General features: G+C 47.8%; 1 protein-coding gene across 1 annotated transcript in view; it reads left to right on the forward strand.

Annotated features, from left to right (window-relative positions):
- The first annotated feature begins 878 nt into the window (after positions 1-878).
- Positions 879-14,848, forward strand: part of LOC144180124 (phosphatidylinositol 4-kinase alpha-like) — a 59,311-nt gene continuing 45,341 nt past the window's right edge. Inside the window, exons 1-3 of the mRNA XM_077708518.1 lie at positions 879-992; positions 9,391-9,807; positions 11,305-11,736. Coding sequence (XP_077564644.1) covers positions 879-992; positions 9,391-9,807; positions 11,305-11,736 — 963 coding nt within the window. The remainder of the gene's footprint in view (positions 993-9,390; positions 9,808-11,304; positions 11,737-14,848) is intronic.

Genomic DNA, 14,848 nt, shown 5'->3' on the forward strand with positions numbered 1-14,848 from the left:
GGCTCTAACAACTATCATACAGCCTACGAGTTAAGAAGATCGAAGAACTCAAGAGAACATCGATGTCAACAGAACATCGACGTCACCATCACGTGGGTGCCCGGCCATGCCGGAATCCCCGGAAATGAGGCAGCCCATTTGGCGACACGTGCATCGTTCACAACCGTGCCCCAAGCCAGCTGTACGCCTTCGGACTCCAATTATGACCCTGACGAGCACCGGACCGCCATCAAACAGCAACGGAAAGACTTTCTCGCGTCCCTGGTCAACCACACTCCCATTCCCAAATCCTATTCTCGCTCTCAACAAGTCCGCCTAAGACAGCTAATGACACTTACGAACCTTTCCCATGCAAAACGACAACAGTTTTTTCATTCGATCGTCACCTAATCAAGGCATGTCTATCCCCTGTGAAATTCCGGACACCACTGAACACATTATTTGGACATGCCCTCGATTTCAAACCGAAAGACAGGTTCTCCTAGACACCCTTCCCGCTAAATTACGACGAAATTCTTTAAATGTTCTCCTGCCTCCCTCCTCCCACCTAATTTGGCGAAGGCATTGTGGGAAACTCTCCTGCATTTCATATCCCAACCCACTATTTTTCCCTTGCTATTTCCCACCCGTACCCGTCGTAAACAAGCAGAGATAAAGACAAGATAAGGCAGAAAGTTTTCCAACTCTCCCATCACCATCTTCATCCTCCTCGTCATCAAAATCACCGCGCTGAAGAAGACGTGGCAAATGCTGGCGTGCGACAAGATGAAGAAGAAGCTTGGTGACGGGCGCGCGGAACGAGCCTGCCGCCAGCCATTCTTCGAGACACTAACTGGGCAGTAGACACCGGCAGCGGAGCCTGGGAGGCCAACCACGGAATGGCCACCCCAGGCGCCAACCTGGCCCAGCACAGGGACCATGCCGCTTTCCGGCTCAGCCTGTTGGAGCTCGCCCGCTGCCTCGCCCGCATCCACCCGACTCCGTGGCCCAAGGTGAGTGAATGCACCCTACGAGAGGGAAACGGTTGTGCAATTCAGCCGAAAGCAGACACCTTACGCTAATGTCATCGTGTTATGGTCGGGTAATACATTGTTGCTGCTTATTTTGTCTGAATCCGCACTGAATAGGTTATCTAACAGTGACATTACGGAGCTTCGGCCTTGAACTTCAGAGAGCCCACAGCATGTTATGGCAAGCGGACTATTTTGATACGTTTGCTCTACCAGGCACGTATTACGGCGAGAAGCCTGACTAAAAAGGGGCTTTGGAGGTGTATGCAATAAAAAATCTGCAGAAATTCAGAGAATTATCTACTAACGCGTAGCATTCTTATGTCGCCTGTGTTGAGTGCGCGTTTTTTCCACCCAATTGTTTTTTCTAAATTCTGTCGGACCAATTATCTCCATTTACGCTATTACAGCTAGTACAGGTGAAGCTTTCGCGAAATCTTCATTATGGTAGTAGTACGGGATGTTACACGGTTCGCCTTTTCTCCTTAATATTTTATATCTTATTCGTTTAGCTTTTCAAAGTTTTGTTCCACCAATTGTGTCCATTTGCGTTGTTATATCGATTACAGGCGGAACTACCGTGAAATCTGCATTATTGTGGAATTGTCATGCGTTATACGTTTAGCAATTTTCCGTATTTTTTTAATATTTTTCTTTCGTCCGACCATCTCCATTTACGTTATTACAACGATTACATTTAGAACTTCTCAGAAAACTGCACTATTGTGGAAATGCAGGGCGTACGCGGTTCGCCATTTTCTGTAACTATTTTACATATTATTTTTTTCTGTTTTTCAAGTTTTCGTTTCACCAATTATGCCCATGTACGTAATTAAAACGATTACAGGCGGACCTTTCGCGAATTCTGCATTGTTGCGGAAGTGCCATGCGGTATACGCTTTGACATTTCCCGTAATTTTTAATACTTTTCTTATTTTTTAGTTTTTTTTAAATTTCGTCCAACCAATTAATTCCATTTACATTATTACAACCGTTACATTTAAAACTTTTCCCAAATCTGAAATTTTGTGGAAATGCAGGGCGTTGCATGGTTCGCCATTTTCCTTAGCTATTTTATATTTTTCATATTTTTCTGGTTTTTCTAAATTTTGTTCGACCAATTATGTCCACGTACGCTATTATAACGATTACAGTCGGAACTTTTGCGAAATTTGCATTATTGTGGAAATGCCATGCGGTATACACTTTGACATTTTCCGCACTTATTACACTTTTTTTTTTTAGTTCTTCAAAACTTCGTCCGACCAATTATCTCCATTTACGTCACCCGCCGCGGTGGCTTAGTGGCTAAGGCGTTGCGCTGCTGAGCACGAGGTCAGGTCGCGGGTTGGATTCCCGGCACCGGCGGCCGCTTTTCTGATGGAGGCAAAAAGCAAGAACGCTCGTGTGTACGAGATTTCGACGCACGTTAAAGATCCCCAAGTGGCCAAAATTAATCCGGAGCTCTCCACTATGGCGGGCCTCATCGCCTGCGTTGCGTCGGCGCGTTAACCCCTTCAATCAATCAATCAATCAATCAATCAATCAATCAATCAATCAATCAATCAAGAACTTTAACCAAATCTGCGTTATTGGGGAAATGTCCGCGTTACATGGATCGCCATTTTCCGTACTTTTATAGTTTTCTTATTTTTTTAGTTTTTCAAAATTACGTCCGACCAGTTATCTCCATTTACGCCATTATTTGCAATTGCAGGTGGAACTTTCCTAAATCTGCATTGTTGTGGAATTGCAGGGCGTTACACGTTTCGGCAGTTTCCATAATTATTTGTTATTTTTCGTATTGTTTATTTGTTCAAAATTTCGCCCGACCAGTAATACTCTGTTTATGCCATTATAGCGATTACAGGTGGAACTTTCGCAATATCTGCATTTTTGTGGAAATGCGGGGCGTTACACGGTCCTGGCAGTCGGGGTGCTAAAACTGTGCCCTGCCTCAACAGCACGGATTGAAACGTAGGCTGCAGGCTAGCATGCCGAGCGCGAGTAGTCACAATTTTTCGAACGACCTTGGTACGTCAAGGCGGTTTGTCCTAGCGAAATAAGGTGCACGTTTCTGATCCGGTGCGTACGACTGTGAAGTCTGCCTACACAGATTTCGCGGAAATTCACGGGTAATGGTGCATGTCGAGATTCCCTTGGAACTGGGGAACAAGCTGCCCATGGGGTATGAACAAGGTACATACAAGTTAAAGGGCAGGAGGTATGCAGTGCTGCCGCGGAGTAACCACCAGAATCTCTAACAGGGCTGATAGAATCTCTCACGGGGCTGAATCTCTAACAGGTCACGTAATCCCCGCAGAGAACATGCCCTAACAGTAATTTAAGCAACGGAATAACACCGCTTCGTTGCCTAAACTACGTCGTTCTACTTCGAATTTCCTTTACGGTTACAAATGAATTTCGATTGATTGTATGCTTTAACGCGCCGACGCAACGGAGGCGGTGAGGCGCGCCGTAGTGCAGGGCTCCGGATTAATTTTGACGACCTGGGGATCTTTAACGTGCGCCGAAATCTCGGGCACGCGGGCATTTTTGCTTTTCGCCTCCATCAGAAAAGCGGCCGCCAGGGTCGGGAATCGAACCCGCGTCCTCGTGCTCAGCAGCACAACGCCTTAGACACTGAGCTTAACCACTGAGCGGGTGACAAATGAATTTTGGCCCCATAGACTTTGCCTGCCCTCAATGCAAGCAGAACTTTGAACGCCGAGGGTACGTGTACAAGGAGCGGGAGAATACGCTCATTCCGCCACATCGCCGATATCTGCGCCAGAAGTACAAAAGTATTATATAACCGAATAGGTCGCGAGTCGGGTGTTGTTGGGAAGAGATAGGCCCCTCACAAAATGGTGCAGACGACGCCGAAGTTTCAGCGAACATAAACGCGGGTGCAGGAACGCTTGATGAGCACGCAGTATCTGGGCAAGACCGTTTTAAAGCAGTAAAACTGCTGGAATGGCTTATACATTTCAGCATTGTTCAGCGCAAACGAAACCGTAAGCACTTTTGAGGCAAAGCGTGATTTCACCGAGAGTGCTAGCGTTCTGTAAATAGCAGTAACGTTGTATCGGTTTTGAAGTGTAGAGCACTTTATGCGCTCGCCTTGACGTCTCAGCTCGCTAACGGTCGATGTGACTGCCAGAATCAGGTGGCGCAGCGAGATAACGGACACAAGTAGAGCCTTCTGTACCGGCGTCAGGGAGTCACGCTGAGGCTTCGAAAACCACGCGGTTGAAATAGTCATAACCGTTCAAACCTCGTGAACCGCGGGCGCTTGTCATACATCTCTCCGTTATTTAGCGCAAAAAAAAAAAAAACGCCAGGTACATTTCAGGCAAAATCTGTTTATATAACCGGCAGCCCCCGCATTCATTTAGTTTGGAATGCTCGTTTGGTTGGTTTTTACGATAGTAAGCGAAAAAAGCGGCCGCGCAAGAAAGAAATCGCGCGTTCGAAATGCCGCAGAAAGGCTCACGCCACGCAAGAAACAAATGGCGCGTTCAAATTCCGCAGTAGTAGTAGTACAAGTTTTATAGAAACTGGAGACCGCTGGTCTAAACAGGAAAAAAGAAAGGGGAGAGGGTACTAAAAGCACTGGGGCAGTAGTACAGTTCTTGGCTTTCACTGCGTAACTTCCTCTTCCTACCCGCCGCGGTGGCTCAGTGGCTAAGGCGTTGCGCTGCTGAGCACGAGGTCGCGGGTTCGATTCCCGGCCGCGGCGGCCTTTTTTGATGGAGGCGAAAGGCAAAAACGCCCGTGTGTACGAGATTTCGGCGCACGTTAAAGATCCCCAAGTGGTCAAAATTAATCCGGAGCCCTCCACTACGGCGCGCCTCATCGCCTGTGCTGCGTCGGTGCGTTAAACCCTACAATCAATCAACTTCCTCTTCCTGCTTTTGAGGGTTCAGTTCTTTTCAACTTCACTCTTGAAATGAGCCCATCGCAACTGGTAGGCCAGGCAAAATAGTTCATTGTGAGTAGCACCGGTGAGGTATCCACTCAGACAACTCGTGCCAGACCACTCTTTAGAGAATAAAGTACTATTTAGTGGGTTAATTTTGTGTCGAGTTGTTGGCGATCGGGGTGCAGTTGTGGTGCCGTGAAGGTAGGGTGTTTGGCAAAAGCAGGACATGACCACACGAGATGAGTAAGGTTTGCTCAGGTACTTGTGTGACGGTATGGGCATCTTGGGGGCAAATGGGGAGCGTACTATTTACGATGCATTTCAGGTGTGTAGGCTGCGTCGGTGAGAAATTTGCAGAAAGGCTCCAGCCGTGGAAGACAGAAAAATGGCGCGTTCGAAATGACGCAGGAGGCTCTAGCTGCGTAAGAAAAAAATTACGCGTTAGAAATGACGCAAAGCAGCTCCAGCATAACAAATTAAAGCAAGCGCAAAAAGAACATAACTGCCGCTGGCGCAGTTTCAAGCAGGGGGCGCGCTAGCACTGAGAAGGCGGGAAATTTGAAATGGATTGGGTAGCAGCAGTGAGCGGATAGCGGTGCTGCAGCCCATCATGGCGAATCACTGTTCTGCACTTCCGATACCTTTCACATTGAGTGGAACGGCGTTAAAGTTTTATGGTAGCAATTGATCAGGACGGTGGAATTAAAACAGTGTCAAACAGTCGACATAAAAACCAACAGAAAAAAATATGTCAGTCTGGGCTGCTTTAAGCACAGCAAAAACGAAAGATAGACAGTGAAGGTGCTAGGGCGGGAAACTTGATTTGAATAAACTGGATTACAAGAAAAAAGAATTCCTCGGAGCACTTGAATCTGTTTACGAGCTTTGAATGCAAAAGCGTGGCAGTACTCACTAACGACTTATTTGCTGCAACATCGCATTAGTATCACTTTCTTCGATTTTTTTTTTCTGTTGTTGCTTTTTGGCGCGAATTTCTTGAACAGTCCGGTAGGCTGTATATGCGTATTTTTCTTCGTTTTGTTTTCTTCACCCTTCGACGCCAATTAAGTACGCAAGAGACAGCCTGGCAATGTTCTAAATGGTGTCGCATCATGGTGGTGATGGGCGCAGTCTGTGTTGATTTTACCCAACTGGCCAAACCGCTTCCACTCACTGACTAGCCAGAGTCAGTGTTAGTTAACAATGACTCAGGCAAGTCAGTGAGGGGAAGCGGTTTGGCCGGTTGGGGGAAAATCAAGACAGGCCGCTCCCTTCCGGCACAGCAATCCTCGCTGGTGTCGTTTCGCCACTGCAACTGATCAGTCTGTCTTGATTTTACCCAACCAGACAAACCGCTTCCCCTCACTGACCAGCCAGCGTCGCTCTCAATAATTAACTATGACTCTGGCTCGTCAGAGAGCGGAAGCGGTTGGTCCAGTTGGGTGAAATCAACTGACTGCTCTGATCGCCGCCATGATGCGACCCTAATTAGACCATTGCCGACAGCCTTACGTGAAATTTTCCCTAGGATCGGGGTTTTTCGTGCCATCATGTGCACGTCTCCCGCGGCAGCATTATTCCGCAATCTTTACATTTCAAATTCATAGTGTTGTGAATTTTATGCCTTTTTAGGTCTGATTTTGATTTTATTCTCTCATCTTTGGTTTTAGGTTTGACCCGTGTTGATTTTAAAAGCAGTGTCTATTATCTAAGTTTGATCTGTTTTATGCTTCTCTTAAATCTTGGAGCAGCACCCTGTGTGTTGTTCATCACTTCGATTCCCCCACCCCAGTTATCATCATATTTTTAGTGGTTTCATGCCCTTTTGGCTCTGATTTTATTCTTTCATCTTCCAATTTAATTTCGAGAAGACGTGTATACTCCCAAAGTTGGATCTGTTATCTGGGGCGTACTGTTTGTTTAGCCCGTTTTATCAAATTATTTTGTTTGTTGTATTTCACTTGTGATTCTTGTTACGCCGAATTAGGTGGTGCGGCTGTTGGTAGGATTGCGGGCGATACCGGTAGGAGGTATATATAGGAGGAGGACCAAGAACACCCCAAGGAAGTGTTCTTGGTCCTCTACTCTTCCTCGTTTATATCAATGATCTACCGAATTCTTTATCTTCACGCGTTCGACTTTTTGCGGACGACTGCGTAATATACCGTAATATTTCTTCTAATTCCGACCGGTTAGCTTTGCAATCTGAGTTTAACTAAATTAATCATTGGTGTTCAACTTGGCTTATGTCGTTAAATATTTGTAAAACACAGTTTATGTCCGTTACTAACGCTGCTACCCGTATTCCTAGTCAATACTCGTTGAATATTATGACACTTGAGTTAACATCTACCTACAAGTACCTCGGCCTACACTTTCAATCGGTTCTATCATGGCACCAACGTATGTAACTCACTCTTGCAGCTGCTAACCGGTCTCTCGGGTTATTGAAACAAAATCTTAAACAGGCTCTGTCGCAGTTAAAAAGCTTGCTTTTACCACTTCAATTCGCCCTAAAATAGAATACGCCAGTGCCATTTGGGACCCTCATCAAGCCTTCATCGTATCAAATATTGAATCCTTGCAAAACCGTGCTCCTCGTTTCATTTACTCAGATTATTCTTCATATTCCAGCATCACTAACCTAAAAGGCCGTGCTGAGCTAGAGGATTTGGCCCTTCGTCGGAAATATGCGCGCTTATCACTTTTCCACAAAGTTTACAATCACCCGTCATTACATGACAGTTTTTTGAACCCCCCTGTTCCATCTTTCCACGCCGTGATCCTGCTAACAAAGTTAAGAGCCCGCTATCTCGCTCACTTCGCTCAGCACAGTCATTCATCCCGCGCACTATTATTGAGTGGAACAGTTCACCCGCACTGAATCTGATTGCCACCGAGAAAGACTCGGCCACTGGACTCGGCTAAGTTTTCAGGGCTCATGCGCACTACGGTGACTAATTTTTTTTTCCCTTGCTGTTGCTTTTGTGGTTTTGCTTTTTGTTTCTCTTTTTCAACTATTGTATAACGCCATGCAATTGCTGCCCGTATCCATGGTTTGCTCTTTGTTGCGGTGGCCAGGTTGTTTTGTATCTTGCAGTACTGTTTTTTTGTCGTTGTTTTCACACCATGCTGCATTGCCCCCACCCCTGTGTAATACCTTCTTCTGGAGGGTCTTTAGGGGTAACATAAATAAATAAATAAATAAATAAATAAATAAATAAATAAATAAATAAATAAATAAATAAATAAATAAATAAATAAATAAATAAATAAATAAATAAATAAATAAATAAATAAATAAATAAATAAATAAATAAATAAATAAATAAATAAATAAATAAATAAATAAATAAATAAATAAATAAATAAATAAATAAATAAATAAATAAATAAATAAATAAATAAATAAATAAATAATAAATAAATAATGTGCTGTTATTTCATGCAAAACGCTCGTCTCCTCTGCTCTATCTTCTTCCTCGTCCTTTGCGCAAACTTATTCCTTCGTACATCATGAACCAACTAGCCAGCAATCAAGTCCTATTATGCAGTGCGTGCATTCCTCCTCGAAGCTCCCGATTCCTGGCCTATCCCCCAAGTGCGTATGTGGCAGCAAGAAAGAGAAAAAAACAACGATGCACACTTTTGTTCCCCCGGTCGCAACTTGCTGGTATGGCGCAGTCAGTAGTGCATCGGGCAACTACTGTGAAGACCTGGCTTCCAATCCTGTTGCATCACACAAATGTTGATTTCGTTACTCCTTACGGTGGCGTCCATTTTCTTGACTGTACAGCAACAACGTTGCTTTTTCGCAGAATGGGGCACTGGAGGCCTTTGTCTTAAAGATGGCCCAAGTTGGGAAAAGGAGAGGGGAATACAAGGGTGTCTGCATGTTGAGGAACAAAAGGACGTAAAGGATGAGGGTAGTGGGAGAAAACGTACGGACATTCGAGAAAATATTTTCTAGGGTAAGCTTCACTGGCCGAGACTGAGCAGTTTCGCGTGGACCCCGAAGGGCCGCGCTGCGCAAGAAATTGGATTGTATTGGATTGGATTGGAAATCCCATCAAATTGGAGTACGGGTGTGTAGAGAACTGGGTCTGCACATTCGCCGGTCTGACTGACGTCATAGCCGTGGCAGACGCACTGCAACCGGCGCGTGCTCAGCTGTGCGCCTGCGTTGCGCAGTAGCAAAGTCTGACGCTGCGCCGGAGCCGCTCGAAAGCCGTTTCGCGTGGCTCCTGGAAAGCCGGGCTGCGCATGCGCGAGGAGCAATGACTGGACTGGAATAGACCGGACTGGACGGGATTGGATTGCTGAACCTTAGCTCACGCTACGTATATCCTGCCATAGCCGAGCTAAGCCATCGCTAATTATTTGGATAAACTAGCGTTTAAATCACGCTTAAGTTACCTTGTGAACAATTCCCGCGTGCATAATTGTGCCGCGCAGGTGGCCAGACTGATGGACAGCTGCCCGTGGGAGGTGTCCCGCGGCGTGTTCCGCATCGACCAGAGGGGTCAGGACGCCGTGGTGTCGCTGAGCGTGTACCTGCTCGACTCCGGCTTCCAGCACCGCGAGCGCATCGTGCCCTACCTGCTCAAGCTCATGCGAGGCCTGCTGCGGGCGAGCTTCGTCGAGGAGGTCAAGTACGACCCAGAGGACCAGGTGCCCGTGCGCGAGCGCTTCTGCTTCCTGCTGCACACGGTGCTGTCCGACGTGGCCTACCACCGCGAGGAGCTCGCCGAGGAGATCGTCGACTGCCAGCTCGAGTTCCTCGGCTCCCTCGTGCGCATCTGCACGAGTGCACGGGCCGTGTTCTTGGCGAGCATCGAGCCTTCCAGCACTGCCAGAGCCCTCAACGTCAGGGCAAGTGCACCCGCGTCCCGCTCGGTTGGGCAGTGGCCACTGGGCGTGACACGCGGCATAAGTTGTCAGGGAGGGAGTTTACTTGGAAAATCTTTCTACGACGAATGCGTAGAGTTAAAAAGCTGTGGTCGTGCCGTGGTGTGCTGAATGTTCCCCCAAATTGTGCAGGCTATCAATAGATAAAAAAGTACCATGCCCATTTTGCTAGCCCGCAACAATTGTTGCGGAATATTTATGAAACCCATTTCTCTGCAAACCTTATGTCACGTACCCGCTAACCTACTGGATAGACAAGGTGCTCCTTGATGAGGTGCACGTACGGTATATACAGCGTGTGTTCCTCTCAGCTTCCAAACTGATAGAAATTACAGGCAGTTTGGCTGTGCCGACCACCCAATACGTTTGAAAAGCAGCATACATTTCCGGTTATAACGTGTTGTTCAAAGCAACACCGTGCGAACGTGCTACTCTGTACGTGTGTAACTCTTTCCCTGCCTACAGAGTACGCACACATTTCTAGTGCTGGACCCTTCTAATGCTTGCGCTATGAGTAATTGCTTTATTATTGCGTGAGCAACATGTGAGCGATGTCGGCAGAAATTTGCGCTATCCGTCCGCTGACTGCAGAGAAAGAAGGAAGGCGCGCTTGGCGAGAGGTGACGTCACGCCGGCCTGGTAGCGGTGGCGCTGCCGTCGCGCAGCTGCCGACCGAGTTGTTCGGAATGCGGCGGCAGAGCGTGTCCTTCCCGCCTGATGCACCCGGCATCCCATCGAAATAGCTCGGCTATGCCAGGACATGCGTAGCATGAGCTAAGGTTCAGCTTGTTATGCTTAGCTTACCTGGTTGTCTAGGAAACGCCCCGCTATATGTATACTGTATACCCCCACTGATACCTATGCGAAACGAGACGCGCTATCAAGCGGCTCCGGCGCAGCGTCAGACTTGACTACTGCGCAACGGAGGCGCACAGCTGGGGACGCGCCGGGGCCAGTGCGTCTGCCGCGGCTATGACGTCACTCCTCTGGAATGCGCAGACCGGCGAGGCGCGCGGCGTCGGCGCGCCACCTGTGCACCATGTGACGTCACTGCTCCTCGCGCATGCGCAGCACGGCTCTCCAGGAGCCACGCGAAACTGTTCACCCTCGGCCAGTGTAGCTCATGCTGCAAAATGAGGGGAGGCGATTTGCGTGCAGAAATGCAGAAAGATTAGACGCAAGAGGGTATGGAATGGGAACGGCGGCAACTAAATGTCGATACTGGTCAACAAGGAGGGCAGCAAAATGCATCCATTACGCTGCAAAAAGGACGGTTCACACGGTGTTCGAGAGGTGCGCAAGGGGAGCGCACCAGGCCCGGAGTTGGGACGAGGGGCATTCACGCATTGGGAAGATCAACCACCAAATGTTTCGTTATTTTCTGTGTTCCAACTGTTCTGCTTATCTCGTGATCGTTGGTTTTAGTTCAGGTTGCAACTGAAGTACTCACTCTCCTTCCAGATGGCCACCATAGTCGTGCCACTCGTGTTGGGTACGTGCCGGGCTCTCGGTCGCGCCAGCTTCGAGCGACCCTCCCTTATCTGTCGCCTCTTCCCACCACCGGAGAAAGTGGACTGCTTCGAGAACGAGCTGGACGCCGAGGGCTACCTCAGGAGAAAGCAGAAGCAGGCAGAAGTGTACAACCCGATCCTGGTGCCTCGCCGGGCCATGGTCGACTACTGGATGGTCAGGATCTCCTCCCTGGGCCCGCAGTCGCGGGATCACCGGAAGTCGCTGGTAGCGTACGGCACCGCCGTCACGCCAGTGACGTTTAACGCGTCAGCCTTCTTCCTTGGCACGGTCGGCACGTGCTTCAGCCATACGCGCTTTAGCAGGGAGCGGCGAGACTTTATTCGCAAGGACCACGGCAGGTTCTCGCCGGACAAGATACAGGTACGGAAAGAGCGCGAGCCTTTGGGGCGCTTCAGTTCGGGAAGGGAAACCGGATCGTCATTTTTACCCCCTAGTCCACCACTCCTGGCAAATCTTGGACTCTGGTCTCACGGCCTGGGGACTAAAAATAAGGTCATCCTCAGCGCAAATTTTCGTAACGGCGCTGACTATCAAGCTCCCTTTTGCGAAGGATGGAACGGCCCCTGCGTAAACGCACCAAAAAGTGGCGGATGCTTCAGTCGCGCCGCCAGTGGCTGAAATGGTAAAAAATATTAGGCGTAAAAAACAGCGAAACACATAAGCGAAAAAGACGCATCTGCGTATGCGTTTACGCCGTGAAATGGTTTGACTGCATCCCCAGGTCGGCCACTCCCGCGAGGGTCAGGGCTGCTTTGCTCTCCCGCGTCGAAAACCGAATCACTCGGACGCACATTTGTCTGCCGCTTAACACAAAGGTGTGGGTTGTTCGAAACACTCCCGGGCGCATGTTTTACTGCGAAACAGTATACCTCTAACCAGCCAAGGAAATGTTCGTGTCCCCGTCAGAAGAAAGCTCTCAGGCCAAATGAAAAATTACTGGCACCGCCAGGTATCGAACCTGGACCGCATAGAGGAACGAAGCGAGAGCCAGTCATCTTAGACTCAGCTGCGCCCACACGAGGAGACGGGGAGACAGACGGTGTACTCAACGACTACAGCGGCGGGTCTACCCCCTGCGCTAAGAGCCCTCGTGTGGAGTGGAAAGCGCATAATGTATGATAACGGCATTCACGTGGTTTCGATTAGCGGCGAACGGAACAGCGTCTGGGGAGTGGGAGGGCAGGGAGGGCACTCTGGCGGCGACGCATGAAACAAGAGTGAGTGGGAGATGCAGTGAGAGTTGACGCCCTAGCCCCGTGTGCCGCCCTCCTCTTTAACCTTCACCAGACGCTCTTCTCTGTCTTATTTCTACGTCACTACTACGTTCGGACGCCGCTCCCGCGAAAGTCATGTAACGGCTGCCAGAGTCTCTGGTTTCACTCTTTGTAGAGCCACGTGTGTGAATTCAAGTGATGTCGCGTGGGTAATCGTTGCTTGTCGTTTACTGCTTCCTATTCCAACCACGTTCACAGCGTGGATTAGAACCAATTTTAGAGGGGAAGCACCTTAAGGCCGAGGCTTGGCCGTCCGGCGTCCGTGCTCACGGCACAGCACCGTGTAAATCGAAACATCTGTTAACAAAAAGGTTCACAAAAGTTTAACAAGAACAAAATAAAATGTTCACAAAAGGTTGGAGAGGTAGAGAGGGGCGATAGAGACGCATAGCACCGTGTAAATGGAAACATCTGTGAAAAAAAGGTTCACAAAAGGTTAGACAGAGATAGATAGAGAGACACACAGCACCGTGTAAATCGAATAATCTGTGAACAAAGGTATCACGAAAGGTTAACAAGAACAAAATAAAAGGCTGAAAAAAAATTAGAGAGATAGAGAGAGGGGAGATAGTGCTCCTGAAGAGCCATGCTGCATATGCGCAAGGAGCATTGAATTGGATTGGGTTGAATTGGAGTTGGATTGAAATGGATTGAATCTGGAATCGTTTTAGCAGCAATAAGCACTCGCACGGGTGATTTACGGTAAAAAAGATCCCCAGTGCTTCGCCCACTCGTCATGATTCACTTCGTGGAGATGCGTAAATTTTTTTCTACTTTCGATCAGTTTTCAAAATTTCGATTTTCACAAGAAAAAAAACCGTGGCTGACTCCTCTTTCACAGGAACCGGAAAAAACACGAAAATGAAATGTGCAGCGAATTCTGCAGCTGAGCATGATTTGCAGGTCGGCGGCTGCCTTGTGGATGTGCTCAGCGAGCGACGTCCTGCTGACGGGTCGCTTCGGCAACGGTGTACTGATGTCATTCCCGTGACGGATATGACGTCAGTGAAACCTTGATAATAAAACACATAACACTTATATAACACCCGGCATAAAACCCTTTCGTGTTAAAACATAAACCCCGAAAACGAACAACCGTTAGTATAAAGTACTCTTAAGTACTAAAGGTTGCTTCCCCGCAAGAAGACACTGTGAGCAGCGGTGCACCCTTTACAGGCTGCTTGCTCCATTCTGGCGTCACTTCCGCGATGAATATGACTTATGTGCAACCTTCGTGTATCCCGGAATAAAACACTTTCGTGTTAAAAAACATTGCGAGGGTCCCTAAGTTGTTCTCATCAAGTAGTGATTTCGAAAGAACTAGTGTCAAATTTCCGAACGTGTCCCATCATTATCATAAATCCGTTCCCTTAGCGTCTTCCCAAGTTCTGTTACTGTGACTCGGCACGTAGCCGCGTTCGCTTAGCCAGAAAATAGGATATGTAGCGGTATAACATACTGCTGCTCCTGTAATAGATACTTCTTTACCTGGCGTTCCCAGGTTACTCATGCACACCCCACACACACGTGCATAAATAGAAGGCACAACAGGTTATTTCGGTCCACCGACAGTCGGGTGTACCTTCAACCAGTTGCGATGGCATTGAGGATGGCCCAAAATTAACTAATTATTTTAACACTCAATTGTTTAACATTGATTACAGTAGGTTTTTATAGCAAAATTGGCGCCAGTCGGAGCATTCTATGAACTGTGTTCTATTCGTTTACCATTCGACTATTTTGTGTCTGCATGCCAGTGAGGCCGGATATTTTTGCCCACCCAGTAACTACTGCTTTCGGATTAAAATAACGAACTTGTGCCCTATGTCTTCTTGGTGTTTGTGATTGCCTGCTTTCCTTTCTGTACGCATACCGCTTATCGCGCTAGTTTTTAAAATTACGTTATGTTATCGGCTACTCCAATAGGTCTCATAAGCCGTAACCTGTATGTACTAGTAAATGTTTACTAGAAATGGTATTCAAAAACAGGTCTGCTCAAGTTCGGATTCAGTTCCCATTTTTGTGCACATCACAGTCCAATGTGCGTTTACAGCGCCGAATACAAGCCATATTCCAAGAAACAGCTTGCCTTTAGAGCCGGACATTTAGTGGTCGTAGACAGGTCGCCAACAGGAACGATTTCATCTTTTGCAAGCCCGGACGATCTTAAAATTACCGGAAATCGGAAATAGAGCACC

The sequence above is a fragment of the Haemaphysalis longicornis genome, unplaced genomic scaffold (assembly GCF_048455015.1).
Source record: "Haemaphysalis longicornis isolate Haplotype H1 unplaced genomic scaffold, Haemaphysalis longicornis Haplotype H1 scaffold_4, whole genome shotgun sequence".
Lineage (NCBI taxonomy): Eukaryota > Metazoa > Arthropoda > Arachnida > Ixodida > Ixodidae > Haemaphysalis > Haemaphysalis longicornis.